We start from the raw sequence: 16182 nt of genomic DNA, 5'->3' as shown, positions 1-16182 counted from the left end.
AGGATAAGATTTGAACAGAAAGAAACACATCCTAAAATGCCTCTTGCAGTTCTGCTTCCCCCAGCTGTGAGGGTTGTTTGAAATCAGTAAGATACACCCAGAGAAACTGCATGAAATTGGATGAAAAGGCACCTTCAATTCCATGTGCAACTGTGTAAGCTCATTAACCATTAACACAGAGGTCTTAAACAGCAGAATATGTCTCAAGAAATCTAAAAATGAGATCTAATACTGTTCTGTCTGTCTCTAGGGGAAGGTAATCGTAATCCAGAGACCTTTATTTTTTACTTTTTTGACTTCTGCTGTTTCATTATTTACTTAGGAGCTGTCACCTGTGGTGAAGGGCATTACACTACTGGTTGCAGCAGCTCTGCCTACCCAGAGGCACTGGCAGAGTTTAAGTTCACTTCAAACTCAGCTGCAGCTGCCCTGGGGAGCCACAGTTTGAGAAGGTTTCGTTTTGTTTAAATGAAGGTAACTTGTTTTCTTTCTTTCTTTCCCCTTTACCACGATCTGAGGGTGAGGTGGAATGTAAAGGGGAATTACAGACTTAATTACCTCTTAATTCAGCTTTTTTAGTTAGTGTGAACAAGCTTGGGCTGGAAAGTACTTTGCATAAAAAGCCCTCTTAGCCCGTGAAAGGAAGTCTGAGCAGGGTAATGTGTCCTGCTGTCACCCTGCTGTCACCCACGGCATCGGGCACAGAAGCTGTTGGGAAAGAAGAGCCAGCCAGGGGAAATGTGCTGGACCCTCTGGAATGACTCTCAGCCATCCTGCCTTGGGTTTATTTTGTGGACCTGAGATGCAAAGTGCCAAACTCTTTAAACAGAACATAATTTTAAAAATAGTGCTACTGAAACTGGGACTTGGACCAGGTAATGAGGAGTTCTGTGCTTCTTTATCCTGCAGCAAAGCCCTAATCTGGTGCTTGTGATGTTAAAAACTGTGACTGTTGATAGGAAATATTTCATCTCCAGGTGCAAAACTGCTTTCATGCTGCTGGATTGCTTGTGGTAAAGTTTTGTAGAAAACAAGAGTTCCTTGTTTGTGTTTTAACGAACTTAGAAAATGAGTTATTTTGTGCTTAAGGCTGAGAGTAGCCAAGATTAATTTCTTTTAACTGAAATTAATTTTAAAGTAGCACTTTGATAGAATGTGATAAAGATTAAAGCTCTGTAGGAGTTTCTCACAAGACAGCAAGGTTTAGAGCTACAGAAATACCTTTTGCCTCCCAAAAGCAAGAGTCTCTCTCTTCCCACCTCCTCCCTTCTCACATTACATTTAAATATCTCTGATGTGACCACCCTGGTGAGATTATTCAAACAGGGGCTTTAAAAACATCCAGTTAAATAAAATACAGTGCACAGTCTGCTTCTTCCCCCGTATGCTTTGGAAGTGCTGTGCTGAAATAGAGATCACAGATGGACAGTGGTGTGCAGTTTGCTTTCATCTCTCTCTATAAAGAGGGAATTTAGAGGTAGACAGGGATGAGCTAACAGCATCTGATACTCATTTGTAGCCATTGGACACTGGATTTTTACCTCATGTTCCCGGGAGCAAACACAGCTCTTTGGAAAGTGAGTGTGCTCCCAGATATTCAGATTTAACATCTCCTAATCCCTCTTTGTTTGGTTTTGGGCTGTTTGTTTGAGTTGCAGGAGAAGCTTTGATTATTAATTACTGATTACATTCTTAAATAATAGCACTGGGTTCCTTCTTTCTTTGTAGAAAGCTTCTCCCACAAACATCAAACTGATTTTTAGGGATAGAGCTGCAGATAACTGCCAAATTGAAAATGTAGGTGAGGGTGGAGGTAGGAGTATTTAATTTCCTGGAGAGAGAAGATTACAGATACAATAGAAAAAAATAAAGACAATCCACCCCTGGGGTGATAAAACTTCCATAGGAATATTTGAGTCAAATTCTGCAGAGAAGCAAATTGATTTAAGTGACTGAAGGATTCCTGTGAGCACAAAATGAGCAACATGCATGTTTGTGTGGAATATGCTGTAGAAAGGAGGGTGGATATAGTGGAAACATCTTGCAAGGGTGAGAGAGCAGGAAGAAATACATCAATAAACCAGCTTTTTCTGCAGCACTTGTCTTCAATTTGATGGCATTTAATGTATCCATTTTTTCTGAGCACTATGTTAAAATAGTCACTGTTGGATCCCCTTTGGAAGAAGAGTGTAGGTGGAAAGCTTAATTCCTAAAGAAGGGAGGAGAGAGGAAATTTATTGGCTCTTGTTACCCAGATAATATTAACAGAATCATAACACCAGAACCTCCTGCTCTGCAGAAAGAACTGGGATTAATTTTTGAGATTACATTTGTTTAGCTCTGCTGCTTTACCACTCTGGGTGCTGTGAGACAGTTACTGTTCTGTGCAATCATTAACTGACAGAGAAGCAAATGTTCTGAGCATCTGGTAGTGAGAGAAATAAATTATAAATACCAACTTTTAAAGTTTTCATGTCAGCTTTTCATTCTGCTCAAATTAAAAGTGCTCACAATTTAAACTGTTGACTGCTAGCAGGATTTTTAAACTGAGTATTACAAATCTTTCCTTGTGTTGAACTTTCAGAGACACTAACCAGACAGGTTTTTTTATAAAAGCCTGAAAGATTTTTACAAAATTTAGAATTTTTTAAAATCTGTCTGGAAGTGAGTTGTGTTAAAGATGGAAATCCATCAATGCTGCAGAGCTGATCCTGCACAAGTTGCTCAGCAGAAAACTCCTTGGGATTGTCCTGCTCTACTCAAGCCTTTCAGCTCATCTCTCAGGATAGGGTTTCCTGGGATGGGCTGTTATCCTGGTCTAACAGGATAAGGATTCTGATTATAATTAATGGAAATACAATTGGCTTTCTGTTTTCTGGTGGAGAAAACAGATACTTGCCCACAAGTTGAGGCAGATAAAATACCAAATTGTTTAATGAGCACAGAAACACCAGTGAGTTAAATACAACTTATTTTCACATTTATGATTAGAGAATGGGTATAAAAATGATGGGGACAATGGAAATTTAAATATCCATTTTTCTTGATATTAATTACAGTAAAGCAGCTTTGATTTAGAGTTTCTGAGTCAAAACGTTCACACAAGTGCTGAGCAGTCACTCTTGGGGGAGTGAAATCCTCACTCATTAGAAATCCTGTGGCTTCAAGGCAAGCTCAATCACTGAAAGGATTGCTTCTTATTTAGCTGCATAAATGCAGCATTTCCAGGAGATTTTTACATTCAGCGTCTGATCTTCAGCCATATCAGAAAATAATAAAGATAGTAGGAAATTGTATCAACACCTGAAACCATTCTTGTGTTTGGTGTTGTGTTTTTTTGTAAAATTGACCTCCTTCAATGTTGTTTATAAAAATCCTCTGGTATTTCAACACTTTTCTGTGCCACTGTTGTAAACTAAGGGGTTGTGAAATGCTGTGGTAACCCACTGGAAGTGTTCAGTCAGGACTGGAGTGCCAGCCCTGTAAAATCTCTCATTTCATGAACCCTTCTTCACAGCAGTGATGAAATTCAGCAAAAGCCCCCCTGTTACAGAACACATTTTCAATGCACTTTTCTGTCTCTGGAATGGAAAAAAATGCCATTCTGTGAAACACAAAACTTCTTAACTGAGTGAAAACTGTTCAAACAAAGTTGAAGAAAAGCTCTGCCCCTGTTTCTCAGGTTTATTTCGAGAGGATTGGGTTTGCTCCATCAGAGTCCATCTGGAACTTGCTTTTAGGTTTGGTCAGTGCCCTGCTGGTGTGTGCCCGCAGCCATCTTCATCCAGATTGTGCTGGCTTGTTTTGTCCGGCCCCAAAAAAATTAATTAATTGTTTAGCCTTTAGCTGGAATGTTGCAATTCCAGTCTCCCAGGGAAATGTTGTTATAAATATCATAACTGACATAATTATTGCAGTGAAGTGTTACACAGCAGGAGATGTGGGGCACGTGCCCCACAGTCCCCAAACCAGCTTTTTTTTGGGTTTTCAGCCCAATATTTCTTTATCACCATGACAGTGCTAACCTCCAGCTGCCCCAAAGCATAAACCATGGCATTTCTAAAGTATCCATGACACACCTCTCTTTTTAATATTGAGAACCAGCTATTTGATGATTTTTTAAAAATTATTTCTTAACTTCAGCTGTTTGAGACATTCTCTAGTCATCCATAACCTTCAGGAAGAATTTTACATATCTGTTTTGTGTCCTTGCTGCAGACTGGTTGCGTGTTTCTGTGTTTTGCAATATGGAATGTGATCTGCTTACTCACCATATTTGTGGTTTTAGAAATCAGTTAGTTAATAGAAACAGACTTGACTTTATTCGTTTTTGTTTGGGTTGTTCTTTTTCCCTGGGAGTTTCCTGTGTGGCCTTAGGTAGGTCCCTCGAGATCCTCTTCAGAGCCATAACAAAGAATTAAATTCCCAGGGGCTGCTGCCTCTGTGGGTCTGTCTTAGCCTCTGGTGATGTAATTTCTCACTTTTTAAATGGGAATAGCAGCACTGTTACCCCTGAAAGAAATGAAATTCAGGTGCATACATAGTGACCAAAATTCACTTGTACCAAATGCTGGAATTATGTGTGTAGACAGGCTTGGCTTGAGAAGAACTTTAATTTGTGCTCCACACCAAGAGTGGCACAGTGAAATGGCTTTGAAAGCAGGAGCCAGAGCAGTGTTTGGGAATGCTGGTGATAAACTGGGAGCTGGAATGTTGTTCTTGTGGAGCCAGGTACCACAGGCACAGCTCCTGCTCAGTCAGTCACAGCACAAGTGGAGGCACGGGGTTGGGAAGATTTCTTAGATAATCACGTTTTTTTTTTAAAGGCTTTTAATTTTTTTTTCCAAGCTGTGAGTCATCAGTTCTATTTCCAAGTCTGGGCTGCTGGGCAGGGAATGAGCAGTTTGCCCACCAGAAATGGTGCCGGTGTGGTTCTTGGCAGACCCCTCCCAGAGCTATTAACAGTGTTGTAGATGTGCAGGGAGGGCACAGCTGAGGCTCTGAGCCCTGGCAGAGCTAAAACAAGAATAGGCAATGTGCTAATATTGTCAGGAATAGTCTTGCTTTGGCAGGAATACAGATTAGACTACCTGATAAGTCATCTTTAAAAAAAAAAGTCTAGTCTTTGTGTCAGTGTTACAGTACCAGGAATCCTACTTTAAAAAAAAAAGCCAACACTGGTTGGCAAGAAAAACAATTCCTTTTTTTTTTTTTTTAAATACAGTAAAGATAAAGGTGATCCCAAAGAAATCTTTATGGGATAAGAAATTAAGAAATATAAAGAGATTTCTGCTGGTCTATTTCCTTCAATTCTTTGTTAGACATAGGGGTGGGGTGTGTTACTCTCCAAATAATTCTGACTCCAGAGGCATTTCTTGTGTTACACTTTTAGAGCAGCAGAGTCCCTTAGAGCAGCACATGTCTGTGTCAGGCTTTAACAATTCCATGCAGTCAGTGTGGAGTAACTGGGGACCAAGCTGGATCCTGATGTTGTGACTCCCTCATGATGTGAGTGAAAAGCCAAGGAGAGATTCCAGAACTTTGGAGAAAGGCAGCAGCAGGGAAGGTGCCACCCTTCGCTGGAGAGTGGGAATGATGGAACAAAAAGAGCAGCACAAGGATGGAGTGGTTGATTGGGTTGGTCTGGCCTTTGGAGGTTAGAACGAGGAGCTGAGATTGGATTGCAAAGGACTGAATTTGTATCAGACTCCCCTCCAAAGCTGGATCCTGTGGGCTCTCTGCACTGACTTCTGAGAGTGCCTCATTGAAGCTGAGGGGAGCCAGGCCTGTTATGATGAAACACTGATTTTCTCCACACTTCAGCTCTGCCTTGTTGGGCTGCAGCAACATCTGTGCTGGATGAGATTTTAGCAATTCTTCCCCTGCAGAAGCTCTGCTTAGTGCCTGAGTCCCTGAGCAAGGGAGACTTGTTTGAGCCTGCTGCCCTCCCCGTGCTGCTCACTCAGCCCTGCCTTGCCCAAGGCTCTGGGCTGGGTTTCATCACAGAGGTGTCAGCCTTGGGTTCCCTGCTGTCTGCAGGAGTGTCCTCCTTGTTGAAGGGACAGTGGTGGAAAAGTAAAATTCACCTGGGCACCTTTAAATGAAATCTTCACCCCTTGTTTTCAAGGATCTGGAAGCGAGACAGCAGATCAGCTTGGAGCAGCAAAATTTTGGTGACAATTTTATCTTCCACAAACTATTACTCAGAAATTACTCATCAATGGGATTCATCTTGGGTAACCTTTAAACACAGAGCAGAGAATTAATTTGATAAATAATCTGAAACCCCCCCCAATAAAAGTAATTTATTGGCAAAATTACTGTGAGGTTTGTTTTTGCTAAGAAAGTGGATTTGTTTCATCACCTGCCAAAGTTTTATGCAAATAGTCCAACTCGAAGCACAAGTATTTCTGATTGGTACTGTTTGCCTTGGAAGCTCCTTGTTTCATTACCTGGTGGTGCTGAGCTGATTGATTAGAATTGAGGAGATGTTAAGTGATGGTTTGATGTTGAAATGTTCCTTTTGCACCTGTAAGGTCATTCAAGATCAGCTGAAGGCTGGCAAAAAGGCCAGTAAGGCAAACAGAAGGGCTGCCTGTTTCAGGTGGGGGCAAGCACCAAGAGCAGGCTGATTTCTGAGAGAGGAGCCCATGCACACAGCAGCTTTCAATTCCATGGGTGCTGTCTGAGAGAGGAGGCCATGGACACAGCAGCTTTCATTTCCATGGGTGCTGTCTGAGAGAGGAGGCCATGGACACAGCAGCTTTCATTTCCATGGGTGCTGTTTGAGAGAGGAGCCCATGGACACAGCAGCTTTCATTTTCATGGGTGCTGTCTATCTGAGAGCTGTGCCTTGTTTTGGGAGTCAGCCATGCAGGGGTTAAGGAGGGAATGCAAACAGAGGAGTCAGGGATGTTCACCCAGCCTGAGTGCTTCCCCCCAGGGGAAGATGCTTTCTTGGCACTGCAGCAGGGGAGAGAGGAGCAAATAACTCCTGTTGTACCCACCTGGAACTGTGACAGTGATGTTTTAATCTTTTGAAGTGAACATGTTCCTGTGGCTGGGTAAGAATTCTCCTGTGAAATGGCTGATTCTGTTGTTGATACATTCTTCCTTTAATTAAGTAGCTGACTTACCTTGACAATTAATTGGAGTGATGTATGATTTTTATTAGAAACCCATGACTAATTTTTTCTTGCCCTTCCTGCTATCTTATTGTTCTTGTCTCCCCTCCTCCCAAGTTCTGCTTTGTGCCAGCTGTGTCCTCCAGGCACTGGTGCAGACCAGTGTTCCCTCTTGCTTACCTGTTCTAGATAAAGTCATTGTTTTCAGGTATTTTCCACATCATCTTTCAGAAATTTTCCATTTCATCACAGTTTTGCAATTTTTTTTTGTTTGTTTTCAAAGTCTGGGATTCTTTACTTAAAAAAACCCCACCAATCACAAACTCCTCAAAACATCACCACAACACCCCCCACCGTGTAATGTAGTTTGCTTCCTTTAATACCACATTTCCTACTTCATTAAAATAACTGCCAGGTTAAAAAAAATCCTCCCTGCAGTCATCCCTGTGCCTGTAATCTGCTAGGAAACTCAAGTGAATTTTATATTTAATTACAACAGGCAAGATTCAAAATGGATATGACTGAAGACATTTCTGTTAAAATCAGAGCAGCAGCTACAAGGACTCAGTTTGTTCCTTATCCTGCTCTCCCTGGCTGAAAGGAGCTGAGGCTCAATCCTCTCTCTAACCTTGCAACAAATGGTGTGGACTATTCTTTACGTTTTTTCCACTTAGGAAGCTTTAGTCTTTTTATAGGAAATTATTTTCCATGGGGGAACTTAGGCATGGATGAGTGGGGAACAATGCATTGTTTGTTAAAACAATTTTTTTTGAAGGGAGTGGGCTTGAAAGGAAGGAAATGTGGTTTAGATTTAAATTTCTTTTGAAATTTATTCCTCTTCTTTTGCCTCATCCTCCCCACCCCCCAAAATACAAAACAAAAATCCTAACAACCAGAACTGCTTTTAACCCCCTGTGTTCTCAGAGGCGTATCCATGTCCTCAGTGGCCACACCAGGTGCCAGTATTCAAATCTGAGCACCTATTGGTTTGACCACAGCATCCCAAAAAAACTCACTTCCTTTTCAAACCAGGACATCCCCAAACTGGCTTTTTATCACACATGTCTTTAAAAGATTTGGTATAATCTGGAAAGGCAGAGGAAGTTTAAAAATCACAGTCTTGTGTATCCTTCCTTTCCCTTCCCTCTCTGGGTTGTTCTCCATCGGGAAAATGCAGTTTTTGTCTCAGCTTTCCTAGTGCTTGTGTTTATTTAGTCTGCCTCTGGTGTGTGTGTGTGTAAAGTTTAAGCCTCAGAGTACAGTTTATCCACGTGCTTAAACCTTGTGCTGAGTGAGGTCCTTGCATCCTCTGCTCCCTGGGCTGTTCCTTCACAGGGTGGTTCTGGAAGGAAGAGCCCTCTGGGAGTTGGGGGGTGCAGGTTCTGGGGGAGGAAGCTCAAGGCAGGAATACAGTTTAATTTTTAATGGGCTGCATTTAAAGCAGACAGTTGGTTTGAAATGTCTCTCTCTCCCTTTCCCAAAGGTCTGTGGCAGAGCTGCTGTGTGACAATCTCCTCCTGGTGCTGCTGCCATGGCTGACCCCGTCCCTGAGGAAAGCGTGTCCCAGGTCCCCGAGCTGTGCTGTGAGTGTGGCCAGGCCCACCCCTTGCTGGACAATCACCTGTACAACTTCCAGGACGAGGTGGACGATGAGCTCATCTGCCACATCTGCCTGCAGCCCCTGCTGCAGCCCATGGACACGCCCTGTGGGCACACCTACTGCTTCAAGTGCCTCGAGAACTTCATGCAGGAGTACAGCTTCTGTCCCATGGACCGCAAGAAGCTCTCCTTCCAGCAGTGCCACAAGTCCAGCCTGCTGGTGAGGAACCTGCTGGATAAGCTGCTTGTGCTGTGTCCTTTCAAGGCTGAGTGCCAGCAGACCATGCAGCGCTGTGAGCTGGAAGCTCACCTGCAGAACAGGTGCATTCCCCTTTCCATCCTGTTATTGCCAGGGTGCTGTGCTGCTTATCAGAGCCCTCTGTTCTCAGAGCAGCTCCCTAAACTGGGGCAAGGTGGGACACCAGAAAGGCAGGGTGAGGCTGCAGAGGTGGGTGGGTGAGGACAGTGTAATTGTGTGTGTGCTCTGAGCTGCTCACCTTCAGCCTGTCTGCAGATGCTAAACCTGTCAAACACCCAGACATCTGTGGGTCCTGAACTGGGCCATCAGCTCTGGAGTTGTTGCAAACAAGCTTATTCTTGTTTCCCTTGTGCAGAGAAGAAAGGCACAAAGTCAAGGCTCTGAAAGCAAGGATTGTGCAGTGCTGCCAGTTTAATTGGTCCAATTAAGATGTGCAATACGTAAGTCTTTGATTCAAATAGTGCAAGTCCCTCCAAGCTGCACATTATGCACTTGCTGAAACACCTACTTATAATTCCATTCTCTTCTCTCATTCTTTTGCTGAGAAGGAGAAGCAAATGAAAATTACTATGTTTTTTTTTTGTGTTCCTCTTGTGTAGAGGAAGGGAGACTTTTTGGTGCTTCCCTGCTGGCTGAGCTGGTGGCAGGCAGGACATTGTCACTTTAAAAGGAGTGCAGGTGACAGAGCTCTTGCCATGGTGCGTGGAGAGCCCTTGTTCCTACCTGGTTAATGATTTGCAGGGAGGGGAGCTAAGGGCAAGCCCTGCTGCAGGTGGAACAGACCTTCCTTGGCAGGGTGCATTTGTCAGCAATGGGAAATGCCACAGGCTTGTTTCATTCAGCTGTGTTGTAGTTTGTTGTGGCAATGACATAGTTTAAAAATAAGCCAACCAGGGAACAGGTACACTTAGGACACCTTTGCAGCTCCAGTCAAGGATGAACCCTTGTGATTTTCATTGTCTTCAGTCCCCACAAGCTGAGAGCTCGTGTTAGAGCCAGGGGAAGGGATGGAAGTTGCTTGGGTGCCCCTTTCCCTTCAGTGAAAGTTTATAATCTCCTTTTTCTTGAGCAGCCCTTTGTCCTGGCTGCTCAGGCTGGGGCCATGGCTCACACCAGGGCTGGGCCTCCCTCTGCTCTGCAAATCTGCCCTGCTATCAGTAAACTCCTGTCGCTCTGTAATCCCTCTGGCACAGCAGTTGCACACAGGGGAGGGAGAGAGGCACCTCAAATGTTTACATTAGAGACCTGCCTGGAAACTGTATCATTCTCCTCTATATTCCGCAGTTGTTTGTATCTTTCTTGGGGACAGAGTATTCCAAGATTCCAGGCTATTTCACCTGGGCTGTGGGTGCAAGTGGATCATCAGACTGAAAAATAGGGAGAAAAAAAAAAACAGATAAGAAAATTGCACTGGGACTTGGGTGTTCTTTAAGTGAGATTAACTGATAGGAGAAGATTTAAGGAAATAAGAAGCACATAGTAACTTATTTTCTTGGGGGATTTCCCTGCCTTTTGCAGATTGAATTTGTGTTTTGGTATCTTAAGAGGGACATGTGCACAAGAGGATCATTCAGTGTCTGTCATTAAGTTCAGGGTTATTTTTCTGCTTGGAGAATAAATGAGTAGGCATAAACCAGAGGAAGTAATACTGGGATGAGACTTCTTTAGCCAGAGTGTAAAAAGTTCAGTTTCATTTGAAAAGTGACTCTGGTAAACACCCAGTACTACTCGTGTCTCTGAAAGTGATGTTTTTGCATTTGTCACCTCCTCACCTTTTTTATAAATACTTGTGATAAAAGAGCTGTTCTTCCTCACCCATTAGTGCTGAGACAGGCTGGTGATGTATCTGCATCCAATTACATCCCAGTTCTGGGACCTCTGCCCTCTGGGGAGCAGTCAGTGGGATTAGGAACTCAACTACTCCATTCAGGTAGAGCCATCACCTGCATGGCCTGGGAGTGCACCAGGTCCAGGGTCAGGTCTCATTCCACAACAGAAAATGCCCAGTCCTCCCTTGCTGCTCTTGTGTGTAGCTGGTGTGTTAAAACAAAGCCTAATTCAAAGCTGAGCTTGAAACTTGAGCCACCTTCTTTGTATCAAGGTACAGTTCATGGTGATCTCTACAACATCAGAGCTCAGTATTTGCTTATATTTAAGAGGGATTGTTTTCTTTATGGATTGTTTGCCAGGTAAATATTTAGCAAAGGAGACTCCTGTTTCTATTACATTCTTATTTTTCAAATAATTTGCTTAATAATTTCAAAAGTGAAATAACAAACCCACTGCACTTTAGCTGATACTTGTATAAGTAGAAACTGAAGGTGAAATGAGAATCAGTTTTATCATCTGAGAAACCAGGATGGCACTGGTGAGATCTGGAACCAGCTTCTTCCCACAGGTTTGTCAGAGCTTTCATGTGCTGGGTCATCTGCCCAGGCAGAGACAGTCACTGACAGTCCCTGCCAATCTCTCTGCAGGTGTCCTGGGTTTAAGAAATACAAATCTGAGCTCCAGCGGAAAAGGAACCCCATTTCCAAAGGGAAGGAAGAGCCTCCTGCCAAGGGGGACACAAACACACCCAAGGATCCAGAGCTCCCAAGTGGAGGCTCCTCACTTGTGGCAGAAAGCTCTGGAGCTGCTGTGGTGTCACTGGGGACTGCAGAGCCTGGACTGGTTAATCCAGCTTTTGAGGAGACTGAAGAAGGTGAGAGTTTGGTACAGAGTGGAACTATGTATTTACCTTTCATGATATACAAATGAGGCAATTATCTCAGAAAATTCAATTTTTCATGCCCCCAGCACTGTCAGACATCCTTAATGCTACTCAGCCATTAGCAGTCATCAGAGGCATCTCTTTCTTCAGCAGAAGGGAGATGCATTCACGTGCATCAGGGGTGGCAGAGTCTGCTCACAGGCACAGAACTGTACAAAACCATTTGGAGAAACTCTGTGAGATTGCAGTGAGTATTTGCAGCCTATTCTGGGGAGAAACAAAGGCAGTCCCTGTCAATGTGAACGTGGAGCACTTAAAGCCCTTGCAGAAGCCAGATAATTAGTAACTAGGAAGTGTTCCAGGTTCTTGTTAATCTTGTTAGGAAAGTTAAATATACAGTCAGTTTCCTGGAGTGGTCAGTACCTCCCTCCTGGTGTTTTTGTAGCATAAGTTAGGTTTTGATTAACAGGCAGCTCTGGAAGCCTTGCAGATCAAATCAGCATCTCCAGTGTAGCAGCCTTGTCTCAGCTTGGTAGGAGGCAGCAGCATGGACACCTCAGTGCCTTGTCTCAGAGTTAGGCTCACCTTCAGCCCCTGTGCCTGGGACAGAGGTAACTCACAGGTCAGTTCAGTTCCCTGTTGGCTTTCTCCCAAAGCACACCTGGAGCAGGTTTTGCATCCCTGGTGTGACACCTGCCCTTCACCCTGTGCTGGGCCTGCCTGAGTGTCCCCGTGCTGGGAGATCTCAGCTCACTTGCTAACAGCAACTTTCATCTTCAAAGTGCAGCATTGCTTCATCTCCACTGTGCTGTGAAACACCAAACATTCCTCCTGTTCTACAGGGAGGATGGGAAAAGGGGAGCAAAGGAAATTAGAGGAAGGAAGTTGCAGAGCAGTAATTACAGCTGGGTAGTCCCTTTCCCTCATGGGCATCATGGAAACTGGAATTTGTTATGTGTGTGCTTCTAGCAGGCCAGCTATCACAGGAGAAAAACAAATCTCTAAATATAGCCAAACCATACTGAATGCCTTTTAATAAATCCCCAGCAACAACAATAAAGAGTTTGACTTCACCAAAAGCTAGGAGAAAATGGGAAAAAATCTGGAGAAACTCTAAAGAAACAAAAGGGTTTTAAGCTTTTTATGTGACCTTAGGTCTCCTAATGGCTGCTTTCCCTCAGATGCTACATTGAACACAACCTGCCAGGCGTTTGAATCTTGGGGTGCTGTGAAAAGGAAAATTCTGTTAATGTGTTGTTTTTTCTCTTCAATTTCCACAACCAGACCTTCCTCAGAGAACCAGTCTTGTGGCTGAAACTACCACCATCGAAATCCACCGGGAAGATCCGGAGGAAGAGCTGGGGATGAGGATAGTTGGGGGTAAGGACACCCCCCTGGGGAACATCGTTGTTCAGGAAGTGCTGAGGGACTCTGTGATTGCTGCTGATGGAAGAATTGCTCCTGGAGACCACATCCTTGAGGTAGGGAAACCCCCATTGCTTCCTTGACTGGGGGAGGAGAGAGCCTGGAAAAACTGGGAAATCTCTGCAGCTGTGGGTTTTAGAGCACTGCTCAGACCTCTGTGTCAGCAGCATTGTGTGTCTGCTGGGGCTCAGGAGCACTGCTGGCATTCCTTCCAGTCAGACTCATATTTCTCTTGCATATTTGACAGCTTTTTGAAATGTAGGCCGTTTTGGACAAAGTAAAAGATTCCTACCTGATAAATTTCACACAGCAGCCCCATTTCTCTGCTCTAGTTAGGAAGTCTCATAATTGCCTGCTCCACTGTGTTGCTTAAGCTGCATATTCTCTGTGGGCAGGTCCAGGGTGAGAGCTGCTGACTGGCAGTGAGTGTCAGCTCCAAAATGAGTAAATGCAGAGCTCCAGCCCCACCTGACCCACAGCCAGGGCACTGCCCACACTGGCAGGGCTGTGTGGCCCTGGGTGACCAAGGTGACACCTTGTACACATGGTGACAACTGTTAGCACCTGCAGCCATGGCTGCCCAATCATCTGCCAAGCCATAAATCCTCCTTGTCCCATGGGACTGGGCATCAGGAAGGGCTGGCAGCCCCCACACAAGTGGCTGATGAGATCTCTGGGTTGGTTTCTCAGGCAGACCAATGGAATGACTCCTGTTTTATCCATTTGGATTGTCCATGTCTCAGTCTCAGCAAATAGGGCAGGTCCCACACTTAGGAGCCCTATTCACATCCTAAAAGACTGCACAGAATCTTGTGTGACAACAGGCAAAGCAAAACGTTGCCTTCTCAGAGTCACTCTGGTAATTGCATAATTAAGTGGATGATTCCAGAAGCTTGTAGGCTATGAGCCACTCAAAAGTGGAGATTTGGGTCTGCTCCAACACTGTACTGAATGCTGGAAATTAAGGAAAAGCAGATCTGGATTTACATGGCATGGAAGGAATGACTGAACATTTTTAGGTTTGTTAGCTGTGTGGGTTGTCCTGTCTTGTTCCTGTCCTCAGTTATTCACCAATTACAGTCTAATTCCATCAGCTTTCTTCATTCTTTTTTAGAAAACTTTGCTCCCTAATGTGCATCAGAGTCAGAGATTGCACAGGGAGTTTTCCATCCTACCCCAGCCTGGCCGTGCCCCACACTGTGGACAGTGCCTAATTAATGTGGGCTCTGATTAGTGAGTGCTTTGTTTGTCTTTGTAGGTGAATGGCGTCAACATCAGCAGCGTGACTCACTGCCAGGCTGTCTCCTTCCTGCGCCACCCAGGGCCTGTTCTGCACCTCATGGTCCTGCAGGAGAAGGGCTTTTCCAACAGGACTGCACAGCAGGATCCCACTTCCACGAGCAGGGAAGTGATCCACGTCACCTTGGTGAAGAGAGACCGAACCGAGCCCTTGGGAATCAAACTGATCAGGAAGACTGACGAGGCAGGGATTTTTATTCTGGATCTCTTAGAGGGGGGCTTGGCAGCCAAGAATGGGAAGCTGAGTCGGAATGACAGAGTCCTTTCAATAAATGGTCAGGATTTGAGGCAAGGAACTCCTGAGGCTGCTGCCCAGATCATCCAGGTGAGTTCAGACATGGAAATGGCTCTGAGTGGCTGCTGGCAGGGCTCCTGTTCTGAGCCACGGCTAGCAGAACACACCAGGACAAGCTGCATTCCCCCAAATCTCTGTCATGGAAAGTGACTCCCCTCTGGATGTGTGGGAGGCACCACTTCCAAATGAAGATAAACACCAGGAGTGGGAATCCGTGGTGAGTCAGCCCTGACAGGTCTGAGGGGAAGCAGTGGCTCATGGCACAGCAGTTCACCTGAGGAGATTGCTGCTGTTTGCAGCCTCTGTTGGGATGCACTGGGTGGATTCGTGCAGCAGACAGGGAGGGATCAGGGCAGCCTCTTGTGCTTCCAACAGTCACACTGAAGGTGCTGGCTGGGAGATGAGATGGGCTGGCAGCACAGACTTTGGACTGATTTGAAGCCCTTTCTCCCCATTTTACCTGTATTTGTGAAGAGAGACTGGAAAATGTGGGGCACCTCAGGGTAAAAGCATTCCAAGGTACTGAATGGGTAGAAGAGGGGTGGTCTTTCCCTGTGGAATGTGCTCCTGTTGCAGCATGCCAGAGGTTTTGGTGGAAGGAATGAGCAAGGAATTCTAGTTAAAGGATTAAGGACTGCTGCATGTGCAGCAGCAGATATCACACAGATCAGTTTAAATTCTTTATCTCCCCAGGCGAGTGCCTCCAGTTTGTGTTTTTATCTAGAGATCCTGACACAATGCTCCTCATCCCATTCTGTTTATGTCCCAGAAAGGATGTGAGGTCAGCAGGAGGGAGAGGCAGCTCTCCTCACAGTTATCAGAGGAGTGCAGTGCCATGGGAGAAAGCGCAGTTCCAGCACTGAGCTCCTTTTTCATGTTGTGCTTCTGTTCTGTGGCCTCTTGGAATTTGTTTGCATCCCACAAGTGGTGCTGCATTCCTGTTGCAGTGTGCACACACAACTCCCATATGAGGACCTCTTTTGATCCCACTGGAACCAGCAACCAGAACTGGCTTTGTGAGGTTTGGGGTTGAATCTCTTTGGAAGTGACATTTGTGTAAAACTGTGTCAGTTTTCCAAGCATGATCTGTTCCTCTGAGGGCTAATTGAAATCCTTGCATGAATGTAACTTTAAAAATCCCTCTTCCAAGGCCAGGGAAGTCACTCTGGCACCAGGGAAGCAGGGTCCTGTGGCAAGGAGTGAGAGTGGCAACTGCATTTCTGCCATGCAGGGCAGGAAACACCCGAGTGAGCACTGGGCCCTCCCCCAGTGAGTCCCCCACAATGAGGTTCTGTCAGGTGATCTAAAGGAACAAACCCAGCGAGGGCAGCAGGAACAATGGGAGCACTTCCCCTGCAGCCCTGCCAAGGCCAGACAAGCAGCTGGTGAAGTGTTTAACCAGAGGTACCCTGGGGAAAAAATGGATGGGAGATGGTGAACAATAGATGAACAAAGGTGGGAGAGAAAG

At 45.0% G+C, this 16182-nt stretch overlaps 1 protein-coding gene across 1 annotated transcript in view; it reads left to right on the top strand.

The window, feature by feature from the left end:
* The first annotated feature begins 417 nt into the window (after window positions 1-417).
* Window positions 418-16182, top strand: part of LOC102033020 (ligand of Numb protein X 2-like) — a 23244-nt gene continuing 7479 nt past the window's right edge. Inside the window, exons 1-5 of the mRNA XM_005428722.2 lie at window positions 418-474; window positions 8608-9044; window positions 11460-11686; window positions 12980-13176; window positions 14379-14744. Coding sequence (XP_005428779.1) covers window positions 8656-9044; window positions 11460-11686; window positions 12980-13176; window positions 14379-14744 — 1179 coding nt within the window. The 5' untranslated portion in view covers window positions 418-474; window positions 8608-8655. The remainder of the gene's footprint in view (window positions 475-8607; window positions 9045-11459; window positions 11687-12979; window positions 13177-14378; window positions 14745-16182) is intronic.

This window comes from Geospiza fortis, unplaced genomic scaffold (assembly GCF_000277835.1).
Source record: "Geospiza fortis unplaced genomic scaffold, GeoFor_1.0 scaffold117, whole genome shotgun sequence".
NCBI classification, from domain to species: Eukaryota; Metazoa; Chordata; class Aves; order Passeriformes; family Thraupidae; genus Geospiza; species Geospiza fortis.
This window is presented reverse-complemented; position numbering and strand designations above follow the sequence as displayed.